General features: G+C 51.6%; 1 protein-coding gene across 2 annotated transcripts in view; it reads right to left on the bottom strand.

Annotated features, from left to right (window-relative positions):
* The window catches only part of TG (thyroglobulin), a 243,619-nt gene that overhangs the window by 29,075 nt on the left and 198,976 nt on the right, over nt 1–15,568 (bottom strand). For both annotated transcript variants that reach the window (XM_068525942.1, XM_068525943.1), the window contains 2 exons: nt 7,465–7,629; nt 6,286–6,453 (listed from right to left, as the gene is read on the bottom strand). In XM_068525942.1, the coding sequence (XP_068382043.1) occupies nt 6,286–6,453; nt 7,465–7,629 (333 nt within the window). The remainder of the gene's footprint in view (nt 1–6,285; nt 6,454–7,464; nt 7,630–15,568) is intronic.

Below are 15,568 nucleotides of genomic sequence, written 5' to 3'. Positions count from 1 at the left end.
TCTCCGCAGGAAATCCATGTACTTCCCTGGGACTCCTGTACCATCCTCTGCTATAATCTGTCACCAAAGGCTTGATTTTCCCAGGCTGGAGCTCGTGCCAGCGCCTGGGGCTGCCAGGTGCCACTTTCCAACTCTCAGGCGGGCTGCCCTCCCCCTCCCTACTCTCCGCAGGGCCCCCATCCCACCTGCTCCTGGATGAGGCCAACTCCTGGCCAAGCTCAGGGGCACCTCAGCGGCGGCGCCGATTCTGATTTTTCTCGCCTTCCTTGGAGATGCTTGTGCTTTGGAGGGGAAGGCAGAGCATTGCCTCTTGGAACAAATCTGCTTTTGATCATGCAAATTAATGCCCGGTTAATGTAGGCAGACTGTCAATTTCACCAGTTAGGGAGAGAGAGAGAGAGAGAGAGAGAGAGAGAGAGAGAGAGAGAAGAGAGGGAAAAATCCCCACCACGGCAACTGATGAAGAATTTCAACAGAAAGCTGCTACTTCAGAAAATAAGATTGTTCTCTGCGAACAGAGCCTTTCCAGGCATCTCAGGCAGCGCTGATGTTCCACGGGTATGTGGTTAACTTTGCTGGTGTCATTAAGACTCCTTGGGTGGGCCGTAGCTGGCTTGGGGTGGTAAGTGGGTGAGGGTCTTCACATGGACTCTCTGGAAGCCCTACCCAACCTCTTTGGGCTGCGGGAATTTAGTGGGTCTCCGCTGATGTGATGGACGGGTGAGTCCGGGGGCTCACTTGGGGTGGGAGGGACATCTACCCCTCCTGTGACTTCCCCCGGGGAGCTGGATGGTGTGTGTTTGTGGGTTGGGCTCTGGATGGTACTGATGCAGGGTGGCATGAGGAGAAAGCATGTGTGTGCATCTGCCATGATTTGGAAAATTGGCTCAGGTCAGGCGAGGTGATTTAGTGATTGTACGTCCTTTGTATTCCTGCTTTCTCGGGATTATTCTCTGGACTGGGGACAATAGCTTGGGATACTGACCATAGTAGTACAGTTAAAGAATTAAGTGAAAAACTAACATTTATCAAGCACATGGTATTTGCCAGACATTGCTGCATGTATGATTTCTTTCAACATCTTTATGAGGATATGTACTAATAATCTCCCGATTTTACAGATAGGGAAACTGAGGCTCAGGCTCTGGAGAACTCAAATACTCCTGATTACAATCCATGGACACCCAGGGCACTCTCCCCGCTCCGTTGACAGACAGCTGGGGGAACAGGGTCCTGGTCAGTTCCTTCGTCACTGGGTCACTCCTGCTGGCAGTGCCACTGCGGGTCCAGTGACCACCCCCCTCTTCCCTAACTGCCCTGAGGTCCTACAGTAGGATGACCATCTCTCCAAATAGTGTGTATCAAACTGCATTTTAGTTACTTACTTTTGCCCATTTTCTATTTTGTTACTTGACTGAGCTCCCCGAGGGCAGGAATTTAATTTGTATTGATGCCCCCAGACACCTAGCACAGCATCTGGCACATAGTAAGTGACCTTGTGAAGTGTCCCCATGACTAAATGAACAGGTCTCTGTGTTGGGAAAGCCTACTTGAGACCCTGTTCTAGGCGGATGTGGAAATTTTCTACAGTTGGTATGTCCTGCTTCTCAGCACAGACAGGGTGGGAAGGGCTCGGCCCATATGGATGGACAGAGGATTCGGGAAAGGAATCGCTGGGATGGAGGCCCTCAGGGATGTGCCATCCTGGGATTCTCCTCGGCTAATGGCAGCTGGACTCAGGTGCTATGGAGCCTTCCAGGGGGAAGTGGAGAAACCCACAACCCAATGCTAAATGCAGGTCAGGAGCAGGCTGAGGAAGGGAGGGCAACCCGGAGGGCACGAGTGAGCAGCATGTTTGGAAATAGAAGAGGAACTTCAACACCGCCTCCAGAGGGCAGCTGGTAGCTCGGTCCCCGCTTGGATGTCCATGCTACTCCATGGCATTTCTGTGTTGGGCATGATTCTGAGGATTATTCCTCTGGGCTATGATCTGGCTGTAGGGTGTTGTAGGTGGTGCTAGTGCATTTCCATCCCTGTCTTAGAGTTTAGCACACAAAGCACCCCCAATTGGAGCCAGAGGACCTTCAGTGGAGACTTGGCTTTGCAAATGACTATCGAGTAGACCTTGGGACAATCATTAAACCTCTCGAAACCTATTTCTTCCTCAGTACAATGGTGTTAAATGTTGGTTCGTGGGTATGGAGCTCATAGCATTATGGCTGAGATAAAAGAAGAATGTGGGTGGAACTGCAAAGCCCTTTGCACCGAGTGGCCCTGATTCTAGCTGGGTTTGTGCTCACCTAGCATGCTGTCATTGTTGGACGACAAGCTCCTGGAGGGAAGGCCTGGCTTTTCCCAGAGGGCTGGGATGGAAAGAGGGTGGCTTTGGGGTTGAATTCTGGCTTCTCTCTGAACTGGTTTCCCATCTGAGCATTAGTGATAATAATCCCTGATCCATAGGGTCCTTTGGGAATAAATTGTCTCCTTGAAGACTCCTAGGTCAGATCCATAATTTCATTTTTTCCATTGAATAAAGATTCATTGAGCACTTACTGTGTACCAGCCACTTTTGTAGGCACCAGAGATATAGCAGAAAGCAAAATAGATAAAGTCTCAGAGCGCATGGGGCTCACATTCTAGAGGAGGAAGAAATAGGGTAGACAAATATATAACACATCAAGGGGAACAAGCGCTGAGGATGCGGAGCAGGATAAAGGGGAGAGAGGATGCCGGGGGTGTGGATGCCTTTCCCACCAGAGTGGTCCAGGATGTTCTCACCAAAGAAGCGGACCCTGAAGGAAGTGAGGGAATGAGTTACCTGGGGAAGAACATTCTAGAAGAGGGAACAGAAAGTGCGAAGACCCTAAGGTGGGAGTGTGCTCGGCAGATTTGAGGAACACCATAGGGACCAGTTAGGCTGCAGCACGGTGAGCGGGAGGAGGCGGGCAGCAGGAGATGAGGTCAGAGAGCAAATAGTGGCCACATCAGATAGTGGGCGTTAAGGACTGTGGCTTTTCCTCTGCATGAGCTGAGGCCACTGGACGGCTTTAAGAAGAGGAGTGACGTGAATACTCCAGCCCCTGTGGTTCTCATAGAGCAAAGGGGGCAAAGCCAGAAGCAGGGAGATGGTTGGGGGCCATTGTAAAACTCCCGGAGAAAGATGATGGCAAGGATCAGGGTGACGGCAGAAGAGGTGGGGAGAGGGGGTTGGAAACATTTTGAAGATAGATGTGCTGACGGAATGCTGGTAGGCAGAGAGAGAGGTTTGGAGTCTGGGTTGCTGTTTGTTGAGACGGTGAAGACAGCGGGAGCATAAGCTGGTTGGGGGTGGGGACGTAAGTGGAATCAGCAGTTCATTTTGGCTGTGTTAAGAGTGAGAAGCGATGAGACATCTAAGTGAAGACGTCAAGTAGACCCTGCGCTAACCCAGTCTAGAGTTCAAGGCAACAGCCCAGGCGGGAGGTATAGAGTGGGGCTGGAGGTACACGTTCAGCAGATGCCGGCATGTCATGGCACTGCAAGTGTGGACTTGGCCTCAAACCCGGCTGTTACTGCATCCCTCCTTCTCCCAATTGTCCACAGCAGTCAGCACCTAGGTGGGCTCCCGGCGGGATGCAGGCTCACAAGAACCACCCAACGACTGCACTAGCGCCTGTTCAAAGGAGAATAAATGGAGAAGGGAAGTCAGACAGGAATAGTCAGCCGGTTCCCTATTCTGGTGCCTGGACTTGAGGGCACACTCTCCTACCCATCTCCTGGTGCAGGCAGTGAGCTCTGTCAGCCGACACGATCTTTCTTTGCAAGTGGACCAAGGAAACGTCTCCTTGAAAGCCTCAGAGGGAAACTCAGTGCATTGTTGAGGAGGGTTTCCAGTCCTCTGGATGCAGGTTCCCCGCTGAGGGGGTTCAGAAATTCAGGGCAGAGTTGGGAAACTCCCAAGATGCTGCTGGGAGAGGACCAGGAAACACCAAGGCAGCCGCAGACAATCCGCTTACAATGGGTTGGCACCACCCGAAAATATAAACTTGAGCTGCCCTCTGGTCAACCCCAGCACCAAGACTGCCAATAAAAGCTCCCCTCCCCCCAGCCCCGATGGATGGCTTTTCCACTGGGGGTGGGAGGAGTCTGGGAACTTGCTGCTGGGGCCTGCTTCTAGGATGATTCTCCAGGCTCCCGGGAACGTAGTTCTTCCTCTCTCTCCAAGGTCGGAGACGGCTGGGATGCGTTTCCAGTGCATGGTCCAAAGAATCAGAGCTGTGAGGATGTAGTCTCTTCTGCACACAAAGATTTCCACATCCTCCCCTGACGGGCAGTGTGGAACGAGGTGTTGCATGGAAGAGGATCCAGGGCCGATGGCCATGTCTTTCCATGCTGCCCATGCTGTAGGGCATTGTCTCTCTCGGGCGGCACGCAGAGAGCGCAGCACAAATGTAAGGACATTCGTTTCTTTCTCTTGCTTTATAATTCTTTGCTTTTGTGAATCTTTTATGACACTTAGTGTAAGAGTACTCATGTATATAATTTACACTCAAATGACTGTGCTTACTATTTTTTAACTGATGACGGGCTTGATCAAAGTAGTGGGAATTTGAAGACCCACTACTTTACAGAAGAAAAGCCCAGGGCTAGCGGTGGAGAGTGGCATTGTTTCAGTGTCTCCTGAGCGTCAGTCTGGTTCAATAATCAAGTTGCAGCCCCTTGAAGTAAAGGGCTGAGTCATATATGGGTGCTGGGCAGAAAAATGTAGAGATGGATCAGGGGCAAAAGTTCCTTCTCCATGGCTGTGAGTCAACAGGATGGAAGCTGTTAGTGACCTAAGCTCTGCTCTACGCCACCCCCCAAGACACACACACACAACGCAACACAATGCGCTCTATTTATACATACACATATATATGCACACATATATGCCTATGTGATGTATTCATACGTACATTAGTAACGTTAGTAGTATTAAATTCATAGTATTCTTTTTCACATTGCCACACCTCCTGGGATAAGCCCATGTCAATTGCTTGCTGTGTATCTTTCTACAGCACTATCCTTTCACATCGAAATAAATACAATTATACACATTTACGTATTTATAGATATACACAGGTTGGCTGTCTTTTAAATATATGAATGCTACCTTAATTTCACACTCCTCTGCATTCTGATTTTTTTGTTTTCCATTTAACAACATATCACAGGCATCCTCAAGCCAGGAGGGATGTATCTGGTTCATTCTTTTCACCGTCTGCATCGTATTCAAGAGTTCATCATATTCAATAGTGTGTATCTTCATCGCGTCAACCATTTCGCTGTTCATAGACATTTGAGTTGCTTTCAATGTTTTTGCCACAGTAATTAATGCTGTGATTAATACCCTTGTATATATCTCATGTCAAAGTGGTGCTTTTATTGCTGTAAGATAGATTCCCCTAAGTGAGGTAGCTTACCCAAGGGGACAGCATAATCCAAAGGATGCAAGACCCCATTTGGTTGCATTAATGATTCTTTTTCTGTTGTTATTGATTCCAACGATACTGCCTTATAGTCAATAGAGCCCTACGCTGAGTGTGTGTGTCCTCACCTTGTGTCATGTGCTGGGACCACCATCCCAGGCTGATGACCTAGAGGGCCCATCAGGAGCAGCTGACAAGGAGGGGTGGGCGGGCCAGGGGAGAGTGTGCTCGACCTCCTCCCGGGTGGCTGCATCCTGGTGAGGAGTGATGGCCTCTCTGGTCTGAGCAGGAAGTGTCTGCTCGGGCAGATAAATGACCTCACAAGTCCCTCGCACTTTGCTGTGTCTCCAGCAAGCCACACAAAGCTGCTCTTGCCCTGTGCCTGGTCCACACTTTCCTGGGACGGCTGGGAAGCTCGGAAGCTTGGAAGGCTAGTGTTTGGGTTTCCCTGCCAGGACTCTCTTCATCCCCACGCCTCTCCTTCTCCCAGCCTCCGTGGGACAAGCATCTTTCATGCAGCAGCGGTACCCACGGCCAGGAACCCTGAAGCTACAGAGCTCCTGGGTCAGCCCTGCTGGCGGTTTCCCACGGTGATTCATTCACAGCTGTAATCTGTGGATGTGTCTGGGTTGCTCACAACTCGGCAGGTGTCCTATTTCTGAATCCCACCCACCACTACCACCTCCCAAACTTCTTATAGAGCCTTTACACGTGTCGTTTTTCAGCGATTGTTTTGAAAATAAGCAAGTAAGTCGATGACTCTCGACCAAGGTCAGACTTAGGTCCAGAGTCACCGGGCTGCACCCCGCAGGGGCCCCTGGGGCCTCCTCCCACCTACCTTCACGGCCTTGGCTCTGCTGATAAGCCCGTCATCCTGAGAACTCCCGATGAGCAGATCCACCTTCACCCGCGGAGCTCTCTGCAGTGCTCTGGCTGGAGCTTCTTGGAGGTACTGGCCATTGACCACAGGACCCCAGTAGTGGAAAGGGCCACTCACGGCCAGGAGCTGCATCAGGTGCAAAGGGGTGTCATGATTTATATGGACTTTGTCCTTTAAAAAAATGGTACTGGAATAATGCGTTGCATTGCTTCACTTAATTGGGTCTTAACCATAACGAACACCAGTGCTGGTTATTCACCCAAAGCTCTGCTGGGAAGTAAGAGTAACGTGGCCAGACAATAGCCAGGCAGGACACCAGGCGACAGTGCCGGGAAGGTGAGTCTTGCTCTGAGCACTGGTTGGTCCCTAGGGGAGCATCCCAGAGCCTCCCACCGAAGTGACAACAGATCCACAGGGAGGAACGGGTCAGCCTGAGCCTGTGGTTGAGTGAGTGAAGCAAGAGATATTGATCGAGGAGGAGGTGGTGGCCAAAGGCAGGATATGACAGGGAAATTCACCAGCTTTAGCCACCATCCGATTAGCCCACGTTTGGAGGAGCTGAGGATAAGACCTGCGCGGGGTCTGCAAGTCCAGGCTCATTGCCCAAGGGATTAAAGTGTCGGCTCAGATGACAAGCTATTCCTGCTAGAGTCCCCTTTGTTAATATCAGGGCCAGCCAGAGAGACTGGGGGCTGCGAGCAGGACGTTTATAGGCTGGAGAAGGAAGCACACCGCTGTCCGACCTAAGGGGGCATGTTGGCCTCACTCCACTGCAGCCGTGGCCACAGTGCTCAGTACATGTCGCTGTGGCTTGACGGGGTGCCACCAAGGTGCCAGCAAGACCCTTTACCTACGTCACTTCATTTTCTTTTCCTCCTCTATAGGGTTCCCATCATTATCCCCATCGTACAGATAAAATCTGATGAGCCCAGAGATCTGTCGACCCTCAGGACCTGTGCTTGGTCCATTACATCCTGTGGCCTACGCACGGCACAGGGGGTCTGGAAATATGCACTCAGTTCCAGCTGGTCACCAATCTACTGCGTGGCCTTGGGTGGGTCCTGTCTCCTTTCTGGCCTGGTTTCCATTTGGGAAAGATCAGAGGATGCCCCGCCCAACTCGCACACAAGTGCCCACCTTGGTCTGGGCGTCGTTGAGGACACTGGCAGGCTCCCGGCGGAGGCAGGACACCATTTCTTGGATGGACGAGGTGGGGCAGCCAACCTCCTTCGCCAAAGCAGCTGCCTGCTGCCGAGCCCTCTCCGGCCTGATGACAGCGGCGGGGGAGAGCGCGGAGCCGCCCTGGAAGACAAAGCAGACTCAGGGCCCAAAGTCTAGATCACCTCCCATCCTCCGCTCAGCCCAGAGACCTCAGGGCCTCATCAGGGCCCTGCATCCTTCTTCTAGGCATGGGAGCCCCAGGACCCTTCCCGGGAGACCCACAGGCATCTAGGAAGTCAGAGTTGATCAATATTATATCAACATGTTGTGAGCTCTTGAGTGAGTCTCCCTAGGCCTCGGTTTCTCACCTGTGAAGTGAGAGCAGTGGACCGAGTGATCTTCAGTCTTGGCTATGAACTAAAGTTGTATATTGAGGCAAAGAGTTGATGGTGGTTGAACAGGGACAAAGGTCAGAACTGTCCTCTGAGAAGAGGACTCTGCAAAAGCGGATACATCCCCCCAGCACCTCCTGGGGCTCCTTAAATAGCAAGCTTTCCTGGCTCAGTTAAGCTAGAGTTGGACTTTAAAATAGATGCCCACTTAAAGGCGATGGAAACACAGTCATTGTGAAAGTAAATTGTATCAGCAAAGTCATTGTAAGTCTCCGTACAAATTGCAGGTCTCTGGGAGCATTTCCTCTCTAAGAATGCAGGTGGTGGTTACTGGGTTCTGGGAGATGGCTCTCCGGGCCTGGACTGTTGGTGGAACTGGGTCTTCTGCCAGGGGTGGAAGAGGTGAGCCGAGTGGGGTCTTGACCAGGGTAGGACCCTGGGGCCCACCCTCTGTGGGTCACCCCTTCCCTCCAGCTCAGACGCGGGCTACTGCCCACCATGGAATCAGGGACGGTCTGGGACTTGCTGGCACCGCTACCATTACTCGTGATGCTGCCACTAATCATAGTAACAGAACAGCCATTGACTGGGGACTTAGACTATCTCGAGAGCTTCCGCCTTTTTATCTCATTGGATCCTCATAAGAGATGTGTACGTTAGCGGCTGTTACTGTCTCCATTTTATAAATACGGAAAGAAAGGAATAGGGAAATGAAGTAGCTTGGCCAAGGCCAAAAATCTTATCAGAGGTGGAACCAGCCTGTGACTTCAGACAGCTGGGCTCCAGAGTCTGCTGTGTTCCAGGACCTTGGGCAGAAAGTGGAAAGCTCTAGATCTATGACCAACCTCTGTAATGAGGGGCAGCTGGGCTGGAGAGTATTGGTCATGGGGCACTTACTGCCACCTGCCAGGTGGTCCCCCTCCCAAGAACTTTTTCTGCTTCATCTCATGTAATCGTCACAAGAAGAATACAAGGTAGGTACAACCGTCATCCCCGCCCCGTCGACAAGCAAACTAAGGCTCCAAGAGGAAAGGGAGAATCCTCACTTATCAAGTACCTAATATATACCAGGAGCTAGGAGCTTGGCAACCACAGTCTATAAGTACTTCACATGTATTAACTCAATAAATCCTCTCCACAACCCTGGGAGGTAAATATTATTTATGCCCTTATCTTAGAGAGGAGGAAAGCAAAGCACAGAGAGGTTCAGTATCTTGTCCAACGTCGTACAGCTGGTGGGCGGCAGAGCCAGGACCCCAGTCTCAGCAGCCCACCCCTGGGCTGTGCTGTCAACCCCACGTGATGCCATGTGTGTCTTCACATCCAGCACAAGATGGTGTGTCCAGGAGCTGAACTGCCCCCCTTGCTCCAATGTAAAGAGAACACTGATCTGGCTGACTCCATGGTGTTTGTTTCCATTTTAGGCCCTACCCCGAGCTAAAAATACCAGCAACACAGAGCTCAGTTTCCTCATACGTGAAATGGGTTTACCAGCAGGTACGGCTCTCTCTGGGTCTTTGAGAGGGGCGTTGAGGTAATGCAGAGGAAGCATTCTGGAAACTGTAAAGTGCAGTGCCCACGCTCCCCTGGGTCGTTGGTGCTCGTACCCACTGTGTAAAAGAGACAACAGACAGAGGTCTAGAGGGGAGGGCACTGATCCTCCTGAAAGCCTGCTGGACAAGCTTCCTGGAACAGGGAGTACATTCCAGCGCTGCCCCCCACAGGTCCCAGGGGTCTTTGTGCTTCAGGTCAGGACTGAGGGGCACGGGCAAAGCACGGGCGCCACAATGAGAACAGGCTGCCCTGAGGGTAGACAGAGAGCTGAGGGCAGCACTGGGCCAAGCAGATGCCCAGAGGGCAGGCAGCCCTCTGCCTGGGGCCTGGGACTGGGCCTGTCCACAAGGAGGGTCGAGGCTCCAAATCCCAGAAGCTCAATGCAGCGAATGTAGAAGCTCTGTGCTCCAGACCCGGCCCCAAGTCTACAGGCTGACTTCACATGTTCCTCAACACCTTTCCTCCTGGGCACCTTGACCCAGAAGTATCGATCCACGTGGCCCCTCTGGGGTGGTTGAGGTGCCCAAGAATAGCAAGAGCCAACCTCGATGGAGTGTCTCTGTGCATCCTCAGTGTCTGACAGATATTAATTTACTCAAGCCTCACAACCATCCCACGAGGCAGGGGGAATTATCACCCTAGTTTATAGAGGAGGGGGTTTCAGGCACAGAGAGGCTCTGTGGACCTCCAGCCAAGGGCTCTTGCTCTGAGCTTCAGCGTCTATAAACCAGGGCGAGTCCTAAGCAGTAATAAAAGTAAAATGCCAGCCAATGCCAGCCAACCTGGAGCTCAGCAATGGTGTCAGCAAGTAAAGGTCATGAAGGTTGAACCCTTACGTGGAGTCCCTGTGCCCATGGGTTTATCTTTCCAACACTGAGAATGTCAGCTTTTCTGAGAACCATTGGATGTGCTCAGTCTGAAGGGAAAAGACACACACACAGACACACACACACACACACACACACACTAATACACGCTCACGATATTCAAGGTTAAAGCCCCATGTTCTAAACTGCGCTTCGAGCTGACAAAGTGCAGAAGCCTGAGGTGGGCCTCTGACCCTCGTCTGCCCACAGATAGGCCGTGAGGAGATGTGGACTTCAGGATGGGGCCCTCTAATGTGTTCTACATTTTCTACAGATATAAAAAGCCAGAGTCCCTGATACGGTGAGGAAGTGGTTAAAGGCGTGGGTTACACTGACATGGCAAGAGAGAACTCAGAGAACATTCCTCTCTTCAAGTACTGTGTTTTAATCGATCTTTCTGAAGGAAACCACATTCTTCATGGAAAATCAGTGGTTAAACAAGCCAACGGCCGGCTCAGCCCTCACTTTGAAGCACTTGGTTGAAGACAGAGAACTGGGGGTGGCAGGAGGGTGTGGTGCGCAGAGTCGCGCAAAGAGCGGGGCCTTTGGGGGCAGAGGGACCAGGTTCACACCCCAGCCCTGACGCTCGCTGATGTAGTGACCTTGGCCAGTGAGTGACACCTGGGGCCTCGGTTTCCTCATCCGTGAATGGGGACGACGCACCTACTGCACAGGCCGTGGTGCGGATGCCCAGAGGGGCTGGCTGCGTGTTCCCCGCGGCGGGCGGTGAGGTCCCTACTGCTGTGAGCGCCCGGGGCTCAGGGGGCTGGGGACCGGCAGCAGGGTCTCTCCAGCCGCCTGTCACGCCAGCCGTCCCTCCCCAGCCCTGGGCCCGCGCTTTACCTACATCTGACCTAGCTATCGAGTGGCAATGAATTTCCGCTTGTTGTTCTTTTTAACTTTAAAAATAGTGCAGGGCAAAACCACCATTGCTGACCACTGTTGTTTCTTTCTGGAGCCTCTGAACATGGGAAGGTGTCTCGACCTCAGCCAGCCACTGTGGTCACCCGAGAGTCAGGGCCTGCCCCTGGCCAAGCATGGGCACAGAGCACGTGGTCACAGACAGAACGGCACACTCACAGTACGGTCATGCACACATACAGTCACGCACAGACACACACACACACAAAGACACACTCACACTCAAAAACAACACACTCTCACACAGAGACACACACAGACACACCAGACTTTCTTGAAATGGACACCTCAGTGAACCACTCACAGGTCTTCCCCGGAAAGCACCAAGGAGGGGGTAGTTTCTGTGACAAACACGCCGTCCCAGAAGGGCCTGGTGGCCCTCTCTTAAGGGGACAGGTGAGTCCAAGGAGGTGGCTCTGGGTGGCAGGTGAGCCCTCCAGGAGGTGCCAGCTCCTTCTCATCTCCTTCCTCGAGTCCGTCACCCTCTGCCACCCGTCCCCGCTGCAATGGGTCCCTCACCCTTGAGGGGACGGTGATGTTACCTCGTGGGGAAGGAGGGGGTGGGTGGGAAGCTGGGCACCCGCCGGGGGCACAGTGTGGAATCAAGGAGTTAATTCACGCCGAGCCCTTGCGCAGGTGCCCTGCACGCAGATGTAACAATGATGGCAATAATTCTCATTTAAATAACACTCAGTATGTGCCACACACCCTAGGAGGCTGTGCACATAGAGACTGGTTTACACCCAAGAACAACCCTACGAGCGGGGACAGGGTTATCTCAGCCTTACAGGGGGTGAAACTCAGGGCAGAGATCAGGGTCCTTGCCCCGAGTCTCACAGCTGGGGAGCGAGGGCACCGGGAGTTGAACCCAGGCAGCTGGCTCCTTAGCAGCATGTTCTAACCTTGTGAGCCCTCAGTCTTATGCCTCTGGTCACCGGTCCCTTTCTGTCCCTGTGTGAATGTGAGGCCAAAGCAAAGTGGAAGGTCACGGCTCCGGGCCCCGGGCAGACCAGGGTTTCGACCCCAGCTCCGCCCACTGCCATCTTGCCAACTCCCTTTGTCATTCTGAGCTTCCAGCTCCTGATCTGAGAAATGGGGATATTTTGGTGAACGTTCACGGGGCTGGTACGCAGAGTGATCGAGATGATGGATGCAAACTACCTAACGTGGAATTATCACTCGATAAAGTTAGTTACAATTATCGTGACGAATACTGTTACCCAGGTATTTCACTCCTACAATTTGACGTACTATCATTTGATATTATCATTATCAAAGTCACTTAACTAAACCTGTTGTTACAAACCTAGTGACAGGGAGCAAGTCCCTTGCAATCTCTGTCTCGGAGTTCTGCTCACATTCACTTCCTACTTTTTGAAAATATGGACTATATCCCTAGGACACACATATTAGTGGCCTCAAGATGAATCTGTCTATCATCAGGGTCAAGAGAGAGCCAGGAGTTCTCATGCTTTCAAAGTTCAGAGCGGGGAGAGATTTCTGAGCATGAGGGTGGTCCAGAGGAAGCTGCACGGAAGTAGGACTTGAGTGGGCTTTGATGGGAGGAAACGATTAGAGAAAAGGAAAGACGGCAGGTGGCCACTCTTGGGGGGAAAAGGCAGGGATGGCAGGTGAATTCAGGGGTCTGATTACCCAAGGGAGCTGTAGGGGGTAGCAGCTGGTTTCAGGTATCCCAGCATCCCCAGAACAGGACTTAGAACTCAGAAAAATATGTATTGAATGAGTGAGCCAGTGGCTGTGTAAGTGGATGGGTAGATGGATGGATGGATGGATGGATGGATGGATGGATGGATGGATGGATGGGTGGATGGATGGACCAATTAATTCTCCTGGGTGAAGAGAGGCATGGGCATAGAGAGGTAGTGAGGAACAAAAGTGAGAGGGCTTTAAATCCAGCCTAAGCAAGAGGTGCAATTAGAAGGTAGTAAACCCCAAGATACAGGACAGGTATCTCACAGGCAGTGAGGAGTCAGTAAAGGCTTCTGAACAGGGTATTAGAGAAGGTATTTTAGGAATGTCCTTGAGTCATTTGCCTTTGCATCTCAGTGCTGAAAATAGTGCATAGCACTCAATAGCCTCTCAGCAAATGAGCCTCGAAGCTTTCTGAAGATGAACTTCTGATGGCAGAGGTTGGGATGGTTATTCCTTTACCCCCGGAGCCTAGCACAAAGCTTGGCGTACAGCAGGCCTTCGCTAAACGTTGGTGAGCAGGAACTCAAATGAATGGCTGGATGGTGGATTGACCGCTGAGTGGGATGAATGGGAGAGGTGCTGTCTGAAGCAGGAAGCCCAGCAGAGGCTCGTGTGGCCAGAGGAGAAAGGGGTGAGGCGTGATCCAGTGCTTCACTGCCACTGCCCTGCATAGGACCCTCTCCTAGGAACGGGCCCAAGCCTGGAAGGTTGAGACCAGAATGTTGTAGACTAGCTGGACTGGGGGACACCATTGAGGCAGACAACTCAGAGAGAATTCCGCAAACTAAAGCAAGAGATAGACTCTTTAAAAAACCTTCTGTACATCCAAGTTAATATTAGTATTCTCTTTAATCTTTTCTACACCGAAATCGTCTTCTTTTCTTGATCCCTAAAAGCATGAGTTTTAGTCTAATTTGTAACACTTTGAGTTTGGCAAACGTTCAGTCAAAGGGATGGTAATTAACACAACTTTCATCTTGAAACCCTAGTCTGAGGGCATAAGAGCACGCTTCCCCCTTCCTCTTCTTCTTAGGAATCAGCAGTTCTTGTTTTTAGTTGGTGAAAGCCCAGGGAATTTGGATGAGGAAAAAAAGCTGTATCTTAGCCCTTGTTAATATCCTTTGAACATCAGCCGAGGTGTTGCCCTTGCCTCCAAGCATCTTAACACCAAGTACAGGGATGAATCGTAACCTAGGGGAGCACATGAAAGGCAAGGCTGAAAGAAAGAGGCTCCGCGAGTGCTTCCTCTCTTAAGGAGAAGTGTGTGTGTACAAAATACATCACCTCTGTAAGCCTCAGGGCTCTCCACTATAAAGCGCCAGCCTCACAGCCTTGTTGCAACAGGTGTGGGAAGTACACTGTGTGAGGAACTCAGCGCGGGGCCTGGTGCAGAGCAAGCGCTCACCACTGGCTTCCATTCCTTCTCTCCCTCTTAGTTCCGTGGGTCCTCCCAATAGGACAACAGCTCGCCAGCCCTTCTTCGGTGACTAATTCTACCTTGTCATTCTCTTTAAAACTTTGAAAGCAACTTCCAGCGTGGCAAAGTGGGGTAGCACTTCATAAATTGCAGCTGATGGCAGGAGTCAGAACCTGCCGGAAAGACAAACAGCCTGGTCCCTCTGAGGCGCAGGGAACTGAGCAAGAGGTATGGCTTCACGGCCAGGTCTGCTTCCTCCCGGCCGTGGGATGCCTGCTAAGCCCTCTGCAGCCTCTCTCCACCTGCGTGTCTCCGTCTTTATATAACTTTTGTTAAGACATTTTTTAAAAAGCTTCTGGCCGCACCACGCAGCATGTGGGATCTTAGCTCCCCAACCAGGGCCTGCGCCCCCTGCATCGGAAGCACGGAGTCTTAACCACTGGACCACCAGGGAATTCCTGCTCCATCTTTATATAACTTTTAAAGGGAAGTGGAAGGGAATTAAATGTTTACAACGTAGCTTTTAAGAGCCAGTCATTCATGCACGTTTTCTCGTGTGATCCCCGCAACAGCCCTACAAGGATTACCATCCCCACTTTATAGATGGAGGCTCAGAGTGGGCAAGGACTTTGCTCAAGGTCTTGGGACTAAAAGCAGTAGAGCCAGGGTTATAAGGCTTGCCCTGCCTCTCCCCTACACTGTCCTACCTATGGCTGGAAACGACGAGAACTCAGCCCACCACAGCCTTATTTTCCACGCCACTCGGGGTGGCTTCTGGGTGATGACCCACGAACAAAATCTTTGCGAGGGTGGCCAGGACAGAGAGAGGAAGGGCGGGGAGAGTCTGGCTTCTCCTGCGTCAGGAGTGCCGAATGGGGAAGTCGCACAGGACGGCTTGCAAAGGTCCGTTGTCATGCTCTCGTTATGTCTGCAGCCTGGAAAAGCCACACAGACCAGAACCCACCCTCGGTCACTTTGATGTGCCTTTTCAACTGTCCCACACTCTGCTTTATACAGAGCGCTCACTCAGTCTCATTTCAATACCCTCACCCACCTGATGAAGTAGGAAGAACCAGTATTATTTAAAAAGAAAATACATTACTTGTTTAATCACCTCTTTTGTACATTCTCCACTTCACTCCAAAAAGAAATTGGGGTATACTCAGGAAAGGGTGTCAAGGAAGTTTAGTAAGCTGCTGGTACCGGGTGAAGGAGGT

The sequence above is a fragment of the Eschrichtius robustus genome, chromosome 17, assembly GCF_028021215.1.
Source record: "Eschrichtius robustus isolate mEscRob2 chromosome 17, mEscRob2.pri, whole genome shotgun sequence".
Taxonomy (NCBI): Eukaryota; Metazoa; Chordata; class Mammalia; order Artiodactyla; family Eschrichtiidae; genus Eschrichtius; species Eschrichtius robustus.
The sequence above is the reverse complement of the archived record's forward strand: the minus strand, read 5'-3'. Positions and strand labels throughout refer to the sequence as shown.